The sequence below is a fragment of the Ceratotherium simum genome, chromosome 27 (assembly GCF_057802395.1).
Source record: "Ceratotherium simum simum isolate JZ-2026a chromosome 27, ASM5780239v1, whole genome shotgun sequence".
In the NCBI taxonomy this organism is placed as follows: Eukaryota; Metazoa; Chordata; class Mammalia; order Perissodactyla; family Rhinocerotidae; genus Ceratotherium; species Ceratotherium simum.
This window is the reverse complement of record NC_141926.1, coordinates 8,452,340-8,472,913: the sequence shown is the minus strand read 5'-3', so window position 1 is coordinate 8,472,913 and position 20,574 is coordinate 8,452,340. Positions and strand designations below refer to the sequence as shown.

Below are 20,574 nucleotides of genomic sequence, written 5' to 3'. Positions count from 1 at the left end.
ACACAGCGCTTTCCAAACCAGCAGACAACAGAACCCCATCCTGGTTCAGCAATCATCTGTGAGGCAGGCTGTTGCTGCTGTAGTTTTGGTCTGAAGTGGATTTGCTGATGCACACAGACAATCCCTCTGGGAAAGGATTCCCTCTCCCTGGCTCACGGGGGAGGGTTGTGGCTTTAGCTCCATGCCAGCCCAGGCCTCCCCGCCCTCAGAGGAAGTCTTACCCACTCAGGGACAGCCGTCTTTTCAGAAGGCCCAGCTGCCTGTGCCCAGAATGCAGACAAAAGGGCATTCGCTTTTCATGCTCTGCTAAACCCACAATTCAGAGGTTACAGAGGCGTAAAAAGGGATCTCCCCCACAAACATTCCTCAATCCTATCCTTATTCTTCAAACCCCAGTAGGCTCTTTCAATTATCTTACAATTCTTGCTATATATAACCAGTTTGTCTAACTGGAAAGTGTGCTTGCGTGTGTGCAGGCATTTGTGTGTGTGTGTGTGTATGAGTGTACATATGGGTATGTCTGTATGTGTATGTGTGTGTACACGCTGAGCGCTGGGGCAGTTTCTTTCCTTTCTGCAGGGAATACCAGCCAAGCTCCAGAACATCTCCATGGAAACCAGCCTCTCAATTCACCGGGTTTCCGCGGTGTGGAATACATCCTCTGAGAGGTGGGCGGAGACTGATGAGGCAACTTAACAGAACACACAACACACCAGTTTAGAAGGCAGTGTCCCTTCCCCAGGACTCCTAATAGCTAGTAGCATCCTGATGATGACGGAATCCCATGTTTTTACCCCATGAAAGCTTAAGTGTGCGTGAGCTTTGGTCGCCATGCAACTTTTGGTGGGTTCACCACCCCCTGTCATGCCATTAAACGAAGGACTTTATCGTAACCTCGTAATTACTCCATCATGATAAGACTCCCCTCCCCCAACCTGGGTCTCTTGTGTGGTCATGGCATGTTTCCTCTTGTTCTTTGTTCACAATGATCTTTTTCAATCCACTGAGAAACATGAGGAGTGACTTCAAGAGGAGTAGTCCCGTTGTTTTTTTTTTTTTTTTACCTTTCCCTCAACTTTTTCTTCCTTTTCTCCATTACAGGATGGATATTAAGGCCCTAAACCAAATATATTCTTCCTTTTGCATTTCTGAAAGGGATCAAAATAGTTATAAATCCTGCAGGTAAGAGGGGTAAATTGTTGGATATTAGACTTCAAAGGTTTGTTAGAAACTTATAAATATTAACAGATGGGATAAAACAGATATGTGATGAGCCAAAAAAAATTAAGTACAGACATTTTCCACAGGTATATTATGTTACTTCTTCCTTCATATGAGAGCTATTTTTTGTATCATTATAATTGTCTGGATCTTTGAACCATTTTCCAAATGATATGATCTCATCCACACTGGGCCAACTAGATATTTGCCTCAGGGGGTTATTGTTTTAGTTTTGTTTATAGTTTCTTTCCTCGGTCTAGATCCTTCTGGGAGCAAATAGTGAAAGATCCCAAATCTCTTTCAATTTGACCATTTTGCCTAGAAGACTCTGGGAAAAAAATGTAGGATGAGATCATTTCAGAAGCAAATTGTGCTAAGTTGTCTGTGATTTTAGGATTGAAATTGGAATATCTTTGCCTCAAAACCTGAGGCTGTTCTTTTCTTTGCTTCTTAGACTTGTTAATTTCCGGCCTTTAAACACCATCATTCCTTATTATTATAGTGATTATGGCAAGAGATTGCGGTCTGAGAATGTTTGGAGATTGAAATTCCATTCAACAAATCTGAAAGGAAATTATATATTTAAGGAAAAAAAACTGTCTGAAACCATATTCCCTCTCAAATAATGTACTACTTATAAAATTACGTGGTTATGTTTTTAATAAATTTGTCGGTCTTCTTAAAACTTAGCCCTTTCTTGTATTTTTATGCTCCTAGTTCTCATGTAAGTAAAGGTTCCTAAAAGAAGGCAAGTATGCCTTTCAGAATTGCCAAAAGTTGATTCATTTATCTTTTATATTTGGCTGTCAAGAAAGCCAGGTCACCAAGAAGGACATTAGTTAAATTCTAAGTAATTTCTCTACCAGAAAAATCTGGAAAAAATGATGGGAGGAAAAATAGATTGAAAAACCCATCTACTTTTCTAATTTCGTGTGAATATATGTGATATTTCTTCTGCTTGAAAAAAATAAAAGGGACAGAGATAGCATTAGGAATTCATAATTCATAATTATGGATGAAAATAAGTTACATAGTTAAGTTCTGAAGGAGGTTTTCCTGTTTTGGTTCCCAAAGTTAAAGTGTCAGAATTTTACCTGTTTGAGTGTGTTTCTCATTGTTTGGTAAGGGAAAAATTGAAATATGATATATATAAATGGATATAATCTGTTTCCACCCTAACTGGCTGTACTGCAACTCAATTCTGACACCAACCACCTGGTGATGGGTTCAGTTCCCCACAACACTGCCCTTATTTAAGACGCCAGACACTCTTTGGGGGTCCCCAGGCCACCTGAACTTCTGACTTATATTTCTGACCACACTTCTGGCTATAAATTCTGGGGTTTCCATAACCTCTTCGGGTTTGATAATTCATGAGAATGACTCACAGAACTAAGGAAAGTGCTATACTTTTGATTACAGTCTTAGTATAAAGGATACATGTAGATAAGGTCTGCAAGGGAGAGAAGAGATTTTGTGCCCTCTCCCTGTAGAATCAGGGCACGTCATCCTCCGGGATGTCAATGTGCTCATCAACCAGGAAGCTCCACAGAGCTTGGTGTCCAGAGTATTTATTGGGGTTTCACTACATAGACATGATTCACTAAGTCATTGGCCACGTGATGGAACTCAATCTCCAGTTCTGATGACCAGCCCCCATCCTGAAGCTACCTAGGGGCCCATGATGAGTCATTTCATTAGCAGAACAAAGACACTCTTATCACTCAGGAAACTCCAAGGAGTTTTGAAGCTCTGCACCAGAATACATAGAAAATTGATAAGACAAGTCACTCACAATGTCTGCTCTTGCTGCTTTGTGTACACCATCAACAAATTTGTCACTTTCCCTCTGGCGTTGTTGTCAAGTGCCTAATCCTTTATCTGGTTATTTGTCTTGATTTCTGCCAAAATACATCAAAATGTCATGACACTTGAGTTCTGCCCATCTTCTAAGTTGCAGTTTTAATCATTTTTATTCTTTTACTCCACCTCTCCCAACTCTGACTTTTATGTAAAAAATTGTTCCCTCAGTACAGAAATTTGGAGGCTTCTACTTCAGGCTTGCTTATTCTCTTTGTTTTTTTTCCCCCATCTCGGGCCAATAAATTAACCAGTAGTTTACTTCAGTGTCCTCACCAGCAAAATGGGATTTTTCTCTTATGAAAAGAACTATGGTGCCCAGGAAATTTAAGGATATAATAGTCTTTGCATTTTGGGGACTCCATGTTTATGAGACAGGCTCCAAGCAGTCTAGACTCAAAAATGCATATTCTAACTTAGGTCATAAATTGATAGGGCAAATGGAAAGTACTTTTGTTTTATCAAGTAGTTTGGCCACATAAAAGCTTGTCGCATGCAGTGATTTATTGGTCTATGGACCTTTCTGCTTCTTAGTCACCACAAGCACTGTTGCATGTTTTTGTGAAGATGTGACTAAATTTGTTCTGTCTCTAGTATATCAGGACATAATATGGAAAGTATTTTTTTTTAAATTGAGGTGAAATTCACATAACATACAATTAACCATTTCAAAGTGAACAATTCAGTGGCATTTAGCACACTCACAATGCTGTGCAACCACTACCTCTATATAATTCCAAAACATTTTCATCACCCCAAAAGGAAAACTTCCACTCATTAAGCAGTTATTCCCCTTCAGAGGGTAATTATTTTTCAATGAAATCTCTGTTTTCAGTTATCACTTAACAAACATTTATGCCTACTGTGGTAGGGATATGTGTTGAGTACTTTTTTTCCCTTGTCATTTTCTCATTTTTCCTAAATGTATTGTTCTTGGTTGTAGGAAGATTCTAGTCAACTGGGTCTGGTTAATCAACTAGTAAATTCTACTCCATAGATAGTCTATATCCCCCATTTTATTTGGCAAAAGGGTGGACACACAGCAAATACACAGGAAATGTTGAATGACAGCATTTTGCCACAACCGTAATGGATTAGAATTATATTGTCAAACAGTTGTATCATCTTAAAGATTTCTTTAGGCAAGCATAAGTCAGGAGCAACCAGAGATGTGGTTTCATATCTGAGTCAATGCAAGGATTCAAACAGGGGAGGAGAATCAACACATGGGAACTGTCACACTATTTGTTAAAAATGCTTGTTATTCACAGAGTTTCAAATGAGACCTTTTGAACTGAACTGCAACTTGCAGCTACTATTCGTGGATGAACATGTCACCCGAAAGTTGCCCTTTTGAGAGGCAGTTGTAAGAACTATCGGATGCATGTGGAGGCTAAGTCCCTTGTTATACAATGTCTGGGAGTTGGGGAGTGGATCTCAACACCATTTCACAATGAAGAGTGTGTAAGGATATGGCGGTCACCCACCTCCTTGTGGGTGGGGAAGGCGGGGTACCCAGGTGGCCAGTTCCATTGCCCCCAATACCACTCAGCAACCAGCATCGCTGGACCAGGGGCTCCTACAACTTGGGAGCTCTCATTTCTGAAAACCCACAGAGCTTCTTTGCTTCAGCCTCTAAATGACCACTGGCTATTGTTTTACTTGGGGGTTATCAGCCCAAGGAATCTCCTTAGTTGTGTTTTCCTCCTCAGCACTGAGAGGCATGTTTTTGCTGACAGGATGCAGGACACGAGAAAATGCCTTTCTTCACTTTGGATGTTGGAGTCCATGGCTTTGCTCACGTAGACCACTGAGGGGGGATTTCTCAAAGAACTCTAAATCTCTATGAATTCTTCTCTCTTTTATAAGCATGTAAATCCCACACAGGTCTTAGGTTCACTGAGGGATGGCTGCTCTGTCAGGAGCCACAGGGTCGAGCCATTTCTAACGAACATTTAGACTATGTCTTATATGACAGCACAATTACTTTAGTGGAATTGGCATAAAAAAAGGGGCCCTTATACAAAATAGTGCGTATTTTTGTTCTGGTCAATTTAGAGGGTCAGTGAGTATCAGGACATTTCAGACTTTCCAACTGATAAATCCATTATGTCTCATCCAGGCCAGATCTTTTCTCTTCTTAATCTCACATTTAAGACCTTTGTAATCTTTATAATGATACAACTGTTAGACAAATGTAATTCTAAAGCAAAACCGTCATTCAACTAATATCTCCCCTTGTTTATTTCCTAGGGCTTCCATAACAAAATACCCAAACTTGGGTGGCTCAAAACAATAGATTTTTACTCTCTCACAGTTCTGGAAGTGGGAAGTCTGAGACTAAGGTGTCAGTAGGGCCCAACTCCTTCTGGAAGCTCTAGGAGAAAATTCTTTTGCATCTTACAGATTTTGCGGGCAGTTGGCAGTCCTTGGCTTGTCGCTGCATCACTCTAGGCTTTAAAGCCAGCATCTTCAAATCTGTCTGTTCTGTCTTCCATCTGCTGTGTGTGGTCACATCTCCCTCTGCTTCCCTTTTATGAGGATATATGTGATTGCATCTAGGGCCCACCTGGATAATGCGGGATAATCTCCTCACATCAAGATCCTTAACTTAATTACATTTGCAAAGACCTCTCCCCACTTTTTCTCCATAGAAGGTAACATCCACAGGTTCCGGGGATTAGGATGTGGCTCTCTTGTGGAGGTCCATTTTCAGCCTACTGCAGAAGTTAATTAGATTTCTTTACTACAGGGGGTTTATTTATTTTTATTTTTATTGTGGGTAACATTGGTTTATACCATTATATAAATTTCGGGTGTACATCATTATATTTTGATTTCTGCGTAGACTGCATCATGTTCACCACCCAAAGACTAATTGCAGTCCAACACCACACACACGTGACTACGGGGCGTCTTAAAGCCTTTATTATACTAGTAGGCATTGGGTATCTCAAGGGGAGGGACAAGTACTTCCTAACATTGTTGAATCACCAATACCTCACGTCAACTCTGGTTTTTAAAAATTTATTCTGAGGATATCAGGGGACTAATGTTCGCAGGGATATATTTCAGAAAAGGGTGGTCTACAGGATAACTCACAAACTTCTTATCCAGCTTTCAATGCCTACTGACCCCATCTACCACTCCTAGACTTTTCTCTTACTATTTCCCTACTTCAAATGTCCAGCTTTAGTCAACATGTCCTGGTCATTGTTCTCCAAACACATCTGTGCTCTCCTGCCCCCAGTGTTTTCTCCTAGGAGGATGACCACCCACCCCAGCCCAATCCCCTAAGCTCCCCACCAACCCCCTAACCTGCAGCACTGTTACCCTCTTCTTCTCTCCTTGTTAGAGCCCTGTTTGTTCTCTAAGGACCCCCTTTCCCAAAGCCTTCCTGGATCCCCCGTGAAGGAGTCTGTCCCTTCTCAAATCTCAGCTTCAGTGTTGGGATACTCTGGGGTCAATAATAACCAAATCCAGAAACGTGCAAATCACTATTATTTTGTAATGAGCAGATTCAGCAGATCCCTGTAATGACCTTGTTGTCGTTCTAATATGGAAAGACAGGGAGGTGAATTATAACATAAACTTGGGGTTCCTCCAGGATGTGGGTAGTTGTGAGTTGAACTTCATCTGATATCGTGTCTTGGTTAAAAAGAAATGAAAGGTGGGGTCTGCAGGTATATCCCACTCACTTGGAATTTTATCATCTACTTCTTTATCACAAGACAAGAGTTGTCTTGTTGTCCAAAGTAGTATTTAACTTTTTGTGCCAGTCTTAAGGCCATGGCTCTTGTTTTATAGCTTACGTCCCCTCCCACACACACACCCACTGTGCCTGCTGGTAAGTACTTATTGATGACTTATTGGTTATTGGTTACATTGGTAATTACTTATTCCTTATTGGTTAATTATTTGTGATGTGCTCACACTTGATTTATAAAAAAAATTCAGATTTCTTTTTAAGAGGATGCTGGGAAGAATGGTGTAAAATAATTTTGAGGAACACAACTCTTGATTTACTCAAAAAATTACTTCTTCCTTTCTTGATGGTCGTGGAGTAACATGTACAAGCCAGGCAGGAGAAAATGGTAATAAAACCTTCTCCATGGGAGAGTCTTAGAGATGCATCTGACAATGACATTTTATTAAATCTATGGAAAGAGAATGTGGAATATACATAGGAGGAGAATATTCCAGATTAAAAAAAATCCAGATTAGCATCATGGACTTAAAAAAATCCAGATTAGAGGGCAGCCCGGTGGTGTAGTGGTTGGGTGTGCGCCTTCTGCTCCAGAGGCCTGGGGTTTGCAGGTTTGGATCCTGGGCGTGGACTGACACACCACTTGTCAAGCCATGCTGTGGCAGCGTCCCATATAAAGTAGAGGAAGGTGGGAATGGATGTTAGCACAGGACCAATCTCCTTCAGCAAAAAGAGGAGGATTGGCATCTGATGTTAGCTCAGGACTAATCTTCCTCACACACACAAAAAAATAATCCAGATTTGTTTCTTCCTGTCCATTATCTTATGAAAGTGTTCTTGTTGAGAATGTGTGCTGGAGAAAGGACTGCAAAGACATGTCCCTGTAGGTTAGGGGCTCAGGAAAGTGGAGGAGAAAATAATTTGGGGAAGAGAGTTATTTCAGAGTCAGAGCTTTCCTTTGATTTAACTGGACATTTACTCCTAGGTGACAGCTACGGCCATAGTCTGGATAAATAAATATCCACTAAGAAAAAATCCCTGGTGACCAAGCAGGGAGTGATGTTTGTTTGGGTTTGACTTCAGGAAATCAAATGCGAGGTTTCTCTCTCTTAATTCTGTGAGCTGGACCATGTGAGTCCAGGGAGTGAACACCATCAGTATCGCATCCATTCCAGGGGACAGTTGATGATGTTGGAAGGGAAGTGTCTGCATATTGAGTTGAAAGGATTACTGATATTTGCAATGAAACCCATAAGTAGACTCTTTGGCAATGATGAAAGTTCAAGTGTGAGGAGCAGTATTACTTGTCAGAACAAAGGTACTACAGGTAACAAACAACACATAATAAAATCCCTGAAGTAGCAGAAATCCATCAACAAGAATTCTTTAGTATCTAATGCCAACTTATAAAATCATAGAGCCATGTCATAACTTTTGGATCTTTAAGAGAGTTGAATATATACAAGGGGACAGAAATCAACAATATGAATATTCTTATAATGGGCTTGAGAACAGTAAGTAAAGTGAGGTGCAGGGATAATAATAATATTTATTTTTGCTTTTTTTTTTTTTGTGCTGAGGAAGATTTGCCCTGACCTAACTTCTGTGGCCAATCTTCCTCTATTTTGTACGTGGGTCACTGCCATAGCACGGCGGATGAGTGGTGTAGGTCTGAGGCCAGGAACCAAACCTGGGCCACTGAAGTGGAGTGCACTGAACATAACCACTAGGCCACCAGGCTGGCCCCTGTTTTGGTTTTTGAGTGCCTGATATGGGACAATTGCTGTGTTATATGCTTTATATGTATTATATATTAGCTTTCATGTATTATATATTAGCTTTCAATATGTGAATATATATTCTATATATATATTAACTTTCAATGTACCTATTAGCTTATACACACACATACATATTCAAATGCAATTATTTACACATATTTATGTACATGAATATACATATTAGCTTGTATATACATATGCATCAGCTTTATGTATATTATCAACACACCGCCAGGTAGTTGTTATGCTCAGTTGCAGAAACTCAGAGAAGAAGGGTTAAGTAATTTGCAGGTGGGCTCGCAGCTAGGAGATGGCTGAGCCGCTGCCATCAGACCCTAGGAAGATCACAGTGAGTGATAGACTTCTTCCTAGAAGGGCTGCACTCGCCATGCATGTCAGGGATGTTTTGCTAATTGTGTAGAAACCTTTATGAATACAGTTCTGGGCTGGAGAGCAATTCTCTGAGTCAATATTTAAACATCAAGATGCCTCCTCCTCCTTTAACGTCTTTGAGCCTGAAATTTAATATCTTGTGAGGGAGATTAAATCAAAGCAGAACAGCACAAGAAATGTAGGCAGCGATGCCCTTACTGCCGCACACCCCTCTCTCAGCCCTTTCCTCCTGGCGAAGCCAAGACTTGGTGAAGTCTGGGAAGTGACCTTCCCCCACCAGCACCATCCACCTTCACTGGATTTTGATCTGCTCCAGAGCCAGAAACCAGGGTGCTTCCCCTCCCTGCCGCCCCTCCCCAAACAAATTTGGGGGGCAGAGGGAGGAGTGGGGAGACCATGGGCTGTTGCTGCTCAAACACCTGTCACCAGGAGGAAGGGCAGGGCTGGGGCGGAGAGAGGGGACAGCAGCCCTGTGAAAGAGAACAAGTGGGTGACAGCTGATTGATGGAAAATTCCCTGAAGGGATCCATTCCCTTTCGCTGGGAATATAAATGAAGCAAAGAGAGCTGCACCGGGTCAAAAGCAAATTCCTCCGCCCAGATGTTTCCATCAGCCCAGGTCTGAGCAAAGACCCGTGTACTCCGGGGTGGCAGGGTCCCTTCTCCAGCCTGGGTGCCCTGCTCTGGGGAGCTGGAAGCTTCAGAACTCAGTGTTCTCCGCTGCTTGCTCTGACCATCTGCTCGCTCGCATCTCTTGTGCATTAGCTTGGGCTCAGCGCCTCCTAAATACACACACATCACATTCTCCTGCTCTGGGTTGGCCACACTTGTTTGCCCAGGTGGCCATCTGTCCCCCACCCTCTGGGCTTTCTCACAGCCATGGGTCTGGGCAGGAGACCCTTCTCTCTGCAACCTGAGGGCACAGAGGAAGCTTGAGACCCCAAATTCCACCCCCCAGCCTGCTCCGGGCTGCACCATCCCCATGGACATATCCTCCTACTCCCCCTCTGTCTTCCTTCATGAAGCCTGTTGTTCCCAGAGGCACGGAGAAGGGGGTCTGTTGACTCGAGGAGGGGGAGGAGCGAAATGGTGGCAGGAGGGAGGGAAAGGATCACGAGGAGGGTGGCAGGTGGTGGGAGGGTGGAGCAGGCTCTGGGAGCCAGGTGGCAGCCAGTGGGAGGAGGGAGGGAAGGACAGCGAGCCGAGCCGGGGTGGCAGTTAGTGGGTGGCAGGGAGGGTAGTGGAGGAAGCGTGAGGCGAGAGAGTTTAAAAATGTATTTGTTTACTTTTTTACTTTGGGCTGGAGCAAAGGCAATGGGGCAGGCGTGTTTCATGTTCCCTAAGGAAGCTGTGCCCCCCACTTGGAGGGTGGCTCTGTACTCAGCTCTCCAGTGGGAATTGGGGCTCCTCCACAGCCCCGGGGCGTCACCTGAGCACCCTCCTTGGCTTGGCAGAGAGGGCGGGAGGAACGAGGCTTACTGGGGTGTGTGTGGGTTGGGGGGTGGTTGATGGACAGAGAGACAGCGAGATTTGGAGTTCATGGCCCCAGCGGATAGTGGTGGCAGCCTGGCTTGGGCGGCTGCCTCCGAGTTGCCAAGCTGGGCTGGTAGTGCGGTGACTCATGCCTCGAACGTCTGCTTTGCATGTAATTACCTTCTGTAAAAGGAGTGGAGACCCAGGGAGGACCAAAGTCCCTGTGATTCTGAATGAGTGAAATGCCAGTGAAATGCCACTGACACTGGAGCCCCCTGAGATGGGAGCAAGTGGAGCCGGTGAAGAAGGTCCCAGAGGATGTGGCTGCCCCAGAGCTGGGCTTTCCATCCTTAATGACTCAGAAAGGCAAAATGAGTAAGTAAAATTATTATTGAGGAAGCCATTGAGCAGGTCCTAAAAACTACTGTTTTGGAAGGAATGACACTCCCACCAGCTTCCACCAGAATCGGGGTCTCCACCTCCTTTCCCTGTTCACGTTCCAGCTCCCCCATTTCTGTCAGTCCCAAGGGCGGTCGTGGTATTTCCAACTCTCCTCTTGAACATTATCACATTGAAAAAAATCACTTCGTCTATCTGAGCTTCAATTGCATCATCAATAAAACAGAAATACTAATGGCTTGGTTGTCCCCAAAGTCAGGTGGCTGAGGCAGATGGACTCTCTTGGGGGCCACCAGGACTGGTTCAAGTTGACCATTCCTGCATTAAGTGTAGCGGAGGGGGGCTGTAGCATGGACTGATATTGGAGACGGAAGCCTCGGGAGGGTCTGCGATTGACTAGCAAATCCCTCCACTGCTGCAGAAAAATAAATGACTGGCGTCTGCTCATCTTTCCTTCTTCCTCCTGCTTTTATCTAGAGCAGTGATTCCCAGCCTCTCAACAGGGGGTGACTTTGCCTCCTAGGGCAAATTTAGTAACGTCTGAAGGTATTGGTTGTTACCTCTGGGGAAGGTGCTACTAGCATCTAGTGAGTAGAGGTCAAGGATGCTATTAAACATCCTACAATGCACAGAACTTCACAGTGAAGAATCACCCAGCTCCGAATGTCAATGGTGCCCAAGTTGAGAAACCCCATCTAGATCTTCCTAGTGCCAGAGATAAGATGTGGGTGTCAGAGACGAGTTTCTTATTGACCAAGTCATTGACATCATTCAGAAGGTGGGGGTCAAAGTGATCTTCAAGATCTTAGAAGGAAGGGAAATGAGTTTGAGAAAACAGATCTAGCCCTATTTCTGTTTGCATGAAGACCAGTAATAATTTACACAAATATCAAGCACATTAAGCTGCAATTTACCCACTTATTTTGCTGTTTTGGACATTCCTGTGTGTTTCTACCAGGAAAATCCTTTAGACTACAAGCTAGACTCAGAGATAGCAAGAGAGGAAATTGTATTCTTATTTGAAGCTGGCCATTAGGGTGAGGGGCCTTGGCAGTGAGTGCAGGAGGCAGCTGATGGAAACCACAGAAGGAAAGAAGTCCCCACCTTGAGGGACATAGGAGGGAGGAAAAGCGGTGACCAGGCAGGGCGTGAAGCCCACCCCCAAGTAGATGTGGGTCATACCATTAGGCTGCATGAGAGTTATAGTTCATTTCAGACCCTTCAGCCTCAGAGCCAAGATCTCTGATTCCAACTGAATTCAGCCATAATCTCAACCAGGGAGCAATTATCCTTGAATCTGAAAGATGTTTTCCGATGAGGACAAGTATGGTGAAAAAATAACAGATTTTCAGAGGAGCACAGGCAGCAGAGATCCTGTTGGCTCTCCTCTGCTTTGGATCAAAGGAAGCTTGTCTGCCTAATGGTGGGACTGAAATGATATATTATGTGGGGACCAATGTGCAACACGATCTTCTGCAAGGATCTGCATCCTGCTGCCCCTCCAAGCCAGCCCCTCTTGGCATCTGCTCTTGTGCCTCCCTCCCCTTGTCCTGCAGGTAGCCCAGGAAAGAATGCACAGAAAGGAGGCTGCAACAGTCAGAGTTACGAGTGGAGATGACAGAGACAGTCTGGTGAGTGTGAGCAAATGGGGATGCTTAAGGGAGATGATGGAACTCCCAGAGTCACGGGAGAAGGAGAGAACCAGCATGTTGGTTGGGCTTCCAGATCCTATTCCCAGAAGCACATGGCAGAGCAGCTCGGTAAGGGAAGGGCTGCTTCTTTCTGTACCTGTACTGGTCCATATCCAGCCCTGTCACTCATCTGTATCAGTCCACCTGCAGGAGAGAGGGTCTTGTACCCCACGGTCTCAGGCTTGCACCCCATCTTCAAAGGAGGCTGGGAGATGTGAAAGGAGGGGAGAGATACCTTGAAGAGATACTGGGAGACCACAATGACACATGCCCTCTATCGAGTAGGAAGGCAAACGAGAAGAGAGGCTTGACGGGAGGGAGAAGGACAAGACAGCAAGGACAGGTCGAAGGCAAACTGCCAGGGGGAGGTGACAGTGACAGGGTCCCAGGGCTCAAGAATACTACTCAGCCATAAAAAAGACAAAATTGTGCCAGTGTGACAACATGGATGGACCTTGAGGGTATTATGCTAAGCAAAATAGGCCAGACAAAGACAAATACTGTATGATTTCACTCATATGTGGAAGATAAACACATGGATAAAGAGAACAGATTAGTGGTTACCAGAGAGGTAGAGGGGCTGGTTGAAAGGGGTAAAGGGGCACATATGCACAATGGCAAATAAAAACTGGACGGTGAGTGGTGAGCACGATGCAGTCTATACAGAAACTGAAATATAGTGATGTACATCTGAAATTTACACAATGTTGTAAGCCAATATGACCCCAATAAAATCATTAAAAAAAAAAATGAAGACCTGAAACCTCCCTCTTAAAAGGACCTTTTGCTCCTGGTTCAAGACATAGCAATGCTTCCCTCCTGTCACGGGAGCTCATTTAGATAGCAATCAGAAGTAATGAAGCAATGATTTCGGTTGTGTAATGGCAGGAACCGAGTAGTCAAGAGCAATGAGTTGGACTTTGTTGGGTTACTTTCGAGACGATGCTGTGTCTAGCTGCATGAGACTGAGCCTGAGAGACAGAATTCTGTATGTAAAGTGTCTTGAGTTTTATTGGAAGGGAGAATGTACGTTTTAAAAAGCACTGTCTGGTGGGCTTTGTATAGCTTTAGTCCCAATGATAAAGTGTCATTTAGCTCCCTAACGACCTCATAGAAAGAATAGCTCTGCCCTGCCTGGAATGATCCCCATGGCCCTTAACTCCCAGTCCAGCTCCAGGGTCTGTTACCAGCCATGAACAGAGCAATGTCTGGGGACCACGTCTGCTTGGACCTGCGACTATTGCTCTTTCCCATTGGGGGAGGGGGCGGCAAAATTGTGCTATGTTGTGTTAAAATCCTACACCCTGCCCAAGAGGCCTGGAGCGGGGCACCGGCAATAGTGTGCTTAAGAGAATGGGTGAGCATTTTCCCCGTGGGGATAAGCAGCTTACAATATCCCAGCAAGCAGGACAGGCCTCATGGGTTTCATACAAAAGGGAATCATGCTTCTGCTTTCTCTCTGTCAGGAACCCTAACACTGAGGGACAAATGGGCTCCCCTGGAGAATTCTGGTACATGCTTCCCTAGGATCCTTGTCTCGGTTGTTCCAACCTGAGCTTCCTCTTCTTAGGGGGATGGTCCTGGAGCCACAGGGGCAGTCATCCGCACTCTCGTGGACTATTCTGGTTTCCCCTAGGCCCATCCTGGCCCGTGTGCCCTCACATCCCTGCCTCATCTTCCCCTCTCAGCTCTTTATCACAGGGGCCCCCGCTGGCCATGTTTCCTGGTTCCCCTGTCAGCTGACTCCCAGACAGGCTTCCTGGAGGTCGGAGGAAAGCGAGAACCCAAGACAGTGCTCTCCCTCTTCTCAGCCTCAGGAGGAATGTCTGGCAGCAATCACACCTGTGGCTCCAAGTTTTCACCTCCTTCCATCCCCCTGAACTAGGGGAGGCAGTGGTCCCCTGCCATTGCTAGTAAGTGGATTGTCTCTCTGTCCCTCAGTCTGGCTTCTCAGCATTTCCAGCACACAGTTCAGTCCCTCTGTTTTCTGGTTAGAGTTGACCTTACATTCCCCTTCCAAGCACAGGACAGATTTGTACATCCCACCTTTGGAAGTTGGACGTGGCTATTGACTTGTTTTGGCTAATGCAATGACAGCATAAGTGACATGTATTACCTCTGGGTGGAATTTTCAGGTGCAGTGTCAATAAGCGATGCTCTATCCATCCCATGGCAGTGAACGTGAAAACACAGGTGAAGGTAAAGGTGAGGTGAGATGAAGCCTCCGACTGCTGGGGGCCCGAGGCGACCTCAAAGTACTGAGTGCAAGGCTGACCAGTTTGGACAAGTGGCCTGAGGGAGAAATAAATATACACGTGCACATATGTGTGTGCATGTGTGTTAAGCTGCAGAGATGTTTTATTGTTACTGCAATGTGACCTGCCTCTCCTTCTGATATACTCACACCTGCCCCATTTGCACTCTTGAGAATAGGTGATTCTTTTCCTAATGGCATGCTAATGGAGTGCTAAAAATGACTCCACACAAGTGAAGTCTGTGTCCTACCATTGTGCATTGCCTCAAGTCAATACATTCCAATCTGAACCCATTGTATCAGCTCCTCAAATCACTCTACCTCCCACCTGCATTTCCATCCATGGGGGGTCATGGAAGCTTCACCAGCCCCCTCCACTAAGCTCAAAGCAAGGGCAGCGTCCCCACATCCTTCCTTCCCATCTCCACCACATCCCACTGGTCACCACCTCTTTCACGCATTTCAGGTGCATCCTCGTCTGGCTCTCAGCTCGTTTGCTGTACCGGCTCCTGGCTGCTTCCCTCTCCTTTGCCCCAACCTGAAATCCACCCCACGAGGCCTTCGTGCAATTGTTCTAAAATGCTGATGTCTTTAAAAACCTTAAGTGCTGCCCCATCACCCACAGGAAAAAACCCAAGTGGCACACTGGTCCTTTTATGATCTGACTCTTGCCTACATGCCCAGCTATCTGCAGTCTTGCTGCCTCAGCTCCTTGCTGCTGCCACATCAATGCTCTGTTCTTCCCCCGGCCTGCTATCTCCTCACACCTCTGTCCTTCCCATGCTGGGTCTTGGGTCTTGGGTCCTGGCCCTCACAATCTCACCGGCTGTCTGGTGGAACCTGCATATCCTTTGGGTGCCTTTATGATGCACGCCCACGTTGGAAGTCTGTGGAAGGAGAGCCTTGCTGGGCATGCGCCTCCAGCTGCAGTACTTGTCAGGGGCCTCTACAAGAGCGTGTTTCTCTGTTCTGTAGCTGAGTCTCCTGCCTCCTTTGCCCCCAAACGTTCACTTGGTGCAGTCAGGGACCTGGTTTTCTTGTCTTTCCATGCCTTAACACAATGTCGGTGATAACAGCGGCTCCATAAGGAGGGAATAAATGATTAAAAAACCACTGCGATTTAATGGAGCTAATTTAACGTGCGGGGACTGTAATTGGTTCTCTTCATTTCATTTGACAGTAGGACGTTTCAATCTGGGCTAAATTTGAGCCATTTCTTTAATCGTAGGAGGAATTCCCTCTACATCAAAGCAGACAGCCAAGACCTCTAAGCGCCTCGCAAAGCAAGTCCTCGGTTCTGGGCTGTGGGAGGAACCGCGACCCACTCTTTCTGCCCTGGCTAGGAAAGGACGGATCTTTCTTGTGCGGATGGATTATGGTGGTGATAACCATAGGGATGACCTGGGTAGAAGGACCGGTGGGGAAGACTAGAAGGGGTACTCTGGCTGGCAAAGGGAAAGCTTGTGGCACGAGAGGCTGGACAGATGGCGACAGAATGGAACAGGCATGCAGGGAGTCAACTCCTCCCACAGCGATTCACAGTGAGCCGGAGCGGGACACATGCTCCTCAGGTGGCCACCATCTACCACTGCAGTGATGCACGGCAGACATACGATTGGTGTGGAGAAGGAGGCACAAGTACCACTCCAGGGGGCCTCATGAAGGGGCCTTGCAGCCTGGAGAAGGCGTCAGAGCCAAGCCTCTCTGCCTGTCCCACCCTTGCAACTCCATCACGAGGCACAACACCAGGTATTTGATCCACAGCATGAATGACCCGTGTGGTGAGAATTCCTATGCTGCATTGGACATGTTCCTGGACGTGGAGGATGATGCATCAGTAGGCAACGACCATGAAATGAATTACCTACAGAAATTAATGTAAGAACAATCTATAAAGGCGCCCCATACAGACCATGATTCCAGAGCCCCCTGGACTATTTGCACACCTCCAATTTGTCACTGTCTGACTCAAATTCGAGTGACTGGGATGGAGCCTGCCTGCCCCAATGTCACTTCTAATGACAGCACAGTGCAGGATTTGGTTTCCTTGTTTGGGTCACCATATGTCTATGTATAGACAAGGTGGGGAGTCTCCACTTGGGTCAGGCTTTCAGCTCGATGTTGATTAGGGAATGGTGTAATAAAGTGCTGGCTATTGATGGGCAAGCTCAGGGTAACTCCCTCTAACGTGGGCCTTTTGGCTGTCCGCTTTGGAACTGGGCTTCTGGTGGTTTAAGGATGAAAACATCCACTTCCAAGATGCAAACAGAGATTAAAATGTCAGGGGGCAGTGGAATAAAATCAATAGCTTTTGGAAGATTCAAAGTCCACAGCCGCTAAATGCGAGTGTGCAGTTTACTAATTTTAGACTCCCCTGAACCTGTCTCTGTCAAGACCTCTCCTTGCCTCCCCACCTTCTGCCTACTTGTCTTCTCTTTGCTTCTTGTGATTTTGTCTCTTTCCTCCTTAATGGCTCCTTCTCTGGGTCTTTTTTCATATTCATTTTTTTCTAGGTACTTTTCTTGTGTGTATTTTTGCTGTCTCTCTATTTCTTCCTCCACCTCTGTTTTTCTTCCTTTTTCCGTTTTTTTCTTCCATATCATGTCTCCTTCTCCTTTCAACAATGTGACATAAAAATATTTTGAAGTATCATTTTGTATTTATTAAATAAAGTTGCTTTTAATTAAACACTTGAAAACCTGTTAATACTTTTGTGTCTCTTGCTTGCCCTTTAAAAAAATAACTAAAATTGATTTTTTTGAAGTGGTTGATCAATGGAACTTGGTAGAAAGAAATGCTCCTCATCCCTGCTCTAGAAGTTGAAGAAGATACCCCATCCCCATTATGGTTCTTGCATAGCCATCGACAACATTTGGACCCCTATGGTGATACAAGAATCGATATCAGTTCTAGTTAAACATAGAGATGTTTTAGTAACCAGATGGTTTTTGCTTGGCAGTTTAACAAGCAAAGTGTTTACTGGCTCTGGAAACCCATTCAGTGCACTGTGTCCCAGGCATTTGTGGTTCTGTTTATGTCCCTTTTCTCCGGTGGCCATGGATTTGATACTCCCATCGAATTTATTCTGTAATGATTTTATGTTAATTCTTTGCTTAGCCTACTGACAGAATCTCCTTACGCAGATTACATAGATGTAGATTTCCTATGTAGAATGAATGTACAGTTGTATATAACATTATTCATGAAGTTAATTTTGATGAAATATTTATTTATGTTGACCACATGATTACCATTTCACAGCAAGCACTGAGAAGAATTATAGCACTTCTTATATTTCATAATGTTCTTTATCTTTGTAAGGATTAGTGAATTGGAATGTGGGGTATGATTCCAAGGTCTGTTCTCAAAATTTAAATTTCCTTGTGCATTGATCATATCTGTGTGATCTTTTTCATAAAGACAAAGCAAATTAATAGAATGGCTGTACCCTTTGATCTACGCAATGGTTGGAATTCAATTTTGACAGAATTTTCTTGAGCCAACAGATTCACAGATCAAAGTCATTAGTATTATTGCAGAGGCAAACCTGAAACCTAAACCCAATAAATCAATAATCCAGTGAGGGTTTTACTTAAATGCATTTGAATCCAATAGAGATGAAAAATTAAAATACTTTTATTGGAAATATTGACCAGTAGATCTCTTATAGTGCCCTTAATTCAATTAATGCAATTCAGGTGAGTTAAAAAAATATTCACTGAACTAGAATATCAATTTCTAACATGAACCTTATCATAAAAATTGTTAGCATCACAACTCATGTGCAACACTATCTAGTTTAATCCATCCATACACTCTAGACTCTATTCATTGACAATGATGCTAGGTTCCAAGCCACTGATCTTTCTAGCATTCGGAGAATCTGTGGGTTATTTGTACTGGTGACTTTGGGTTTAGAGATTAGAACTAAATCTGCTAATGTTCTGTGGATTGTGCATTAGTTGGTGTTGTCCAGATTAGCAGACATTTGGTCCTGTCCAAAATGTCCATGTGCATATTTGGTCCATGTCAAAATGTCCTTGATATCTGGTCATATTTGGTCCTGTCTAAAAAACCCATGGAGGCTTTGGGTCCACACAAAAAGGTCCTTGATATTTGATCCTGTCCAAAACCACTTGGCATGGACTAAAGAAGCTCATGGACGTTTTGGAGAGGACAAATTGTCAAAGACCTTTTGGAGTGGACCACATGTCTGCTGGACATTTTGGATGAGACTAGATGTCCTACAATGACAACATAAGCACGTCAGTTTTGCTGTGGTACTGGTGACCTCACTATGTCATTCTAGATCTGAGAAGAGCACATTCTGTGATTTTAAGATCCTTTCTCTCACAGAGAACCAGTTTGAGGTTCTTCAAACCAAGTGGCAAATTCTTTGAACATTTTTCAGGCTGTATGACTAGAGGTAGAAAGAAGGGTGGAGCAGGGAGAGGGCAGGGGATTATACAGAAGTGAGAGCAGAAGAGAGGCATGTAAGTATTGCCAGGTGGTTGTTCTTCACCTAATCCCTTTGAGTCATCCTTTACATGGTGAAATTAGCATGCATTCAAGACATACGAAATTAGGCAGAGATTTTGGGTCAGGAATTAAAGAAATGCAATGTAAATAACTTTTTTGCATTATCTTTTCTTGGGGTGGGGTGGACCTTTGGGGATAAGGGTTCATTGACTACGCTACAGAAGAACACTTTTTTTTTTTTTTTTTTTTTTTTTCTTTTTTTTTTTTTTTTTTTGTTTATTGCAGTAACATTGGTTTATGACATTGTAAAAATTTCAGGTGTTTGAGGGTATAATGCAAAGTGAAATAAGTCAGAACACTTGTATTTTAATAGTCTCATGATTTGAGGAATAGTAGAAGTAGGGGCACAGGTAAATGTGGGCAAGATTAATGGCTAATTTTGCAGGCCAAATTTAATAAGGTGTTCATGGCTCTAATGATAATGGAGAAGGGTTTGCAAGCTTCCCTTGCAACTTTAGGTATGAAATCTATCACCAGGAACAGTGTATATTTTCAAAGGAAAAAGTTCTGCATTGTCTGTTTATTTCACATCCACATGGTCTTTAATATTTAAACTTCAACATAGGAAATTGCATTTCTCATTTTGCAGGAGGATTTATTATAACTAATTCTTCTTTCCTTTTAAAAATACTTTGTGTATCCTGTTTTTTTTTTTCTTTTTTTTTTTTAGTTTAAGAGCTTAGAGCATTATACCACTGATATACTCAAATCATTACATGTTACTTACAACTCAAGCACTCCACTTTTTAATAATTCTGTCTGAAATTTCCGAACTACTCCTGAAATATTTAACAGTGGTAAACCATTCTTTCCTGTCTGTAGATTATCCAGCCTATGGAATATCTGCACATAAAACTTCAGCTGACTTTGACCAAGTCCCACAAGACAAATTTGCAGACCCCAATCCCCAATGCAGTGTTACAAATAAAATCCTTTTTGATTCTTCAGCTCTATACTTTGGGTAACAATTTCAGCACAGAATTCGACCCCATACAAGACGAATTTTGAATCATGCATAACGTAACATCAACACAATGCACTATGTGTTAAATAAACCCTGGCTATTGCAAGAGTGAAAGAGAGAGATCGGATAATCAAAAGGGGATGTGGTTTTTGCAAGATTTCATGGTTTCCATTCAAAACCAAAAATAAAGAATAAATTTCAAGTTACTCACTCATGGATTCTGTCAGCTTGGCCATCGTTGTGGTTTCTTCTTTGTGCTTTTTCTGGAGATGAGAAGAAAAGACAATTGTGTAT

At 43.8% G+C, this 20,574-nt stretch overlaps 1 protein-coding gene across 1 annotated transcript in view; it reads right to left on the bottom strand.

Moving 5' to 3' along the window:
• The window catches only part of KCNJ6 (potassium inwardly rectifying channel subfamily J member 6), a 264,544-nt gene that overhangs the window by 170,059 nt on the left and 73,911 nt on the right, over positions 1–20,574 (bottom strand). Inside the window, exon 2 of the mRNA XM_014786922.2 lies at positions 20,492–20,543. Coding sequence (XP_014642408.2) covers positions 20,492–20,516 — 25 coding nt within the window. The 5' untranslated portion in view covers positions 20,517–20,543. The remainder of the gene's footprint in view (positions 1–20,491; positions 20,544–20,574) is intronic.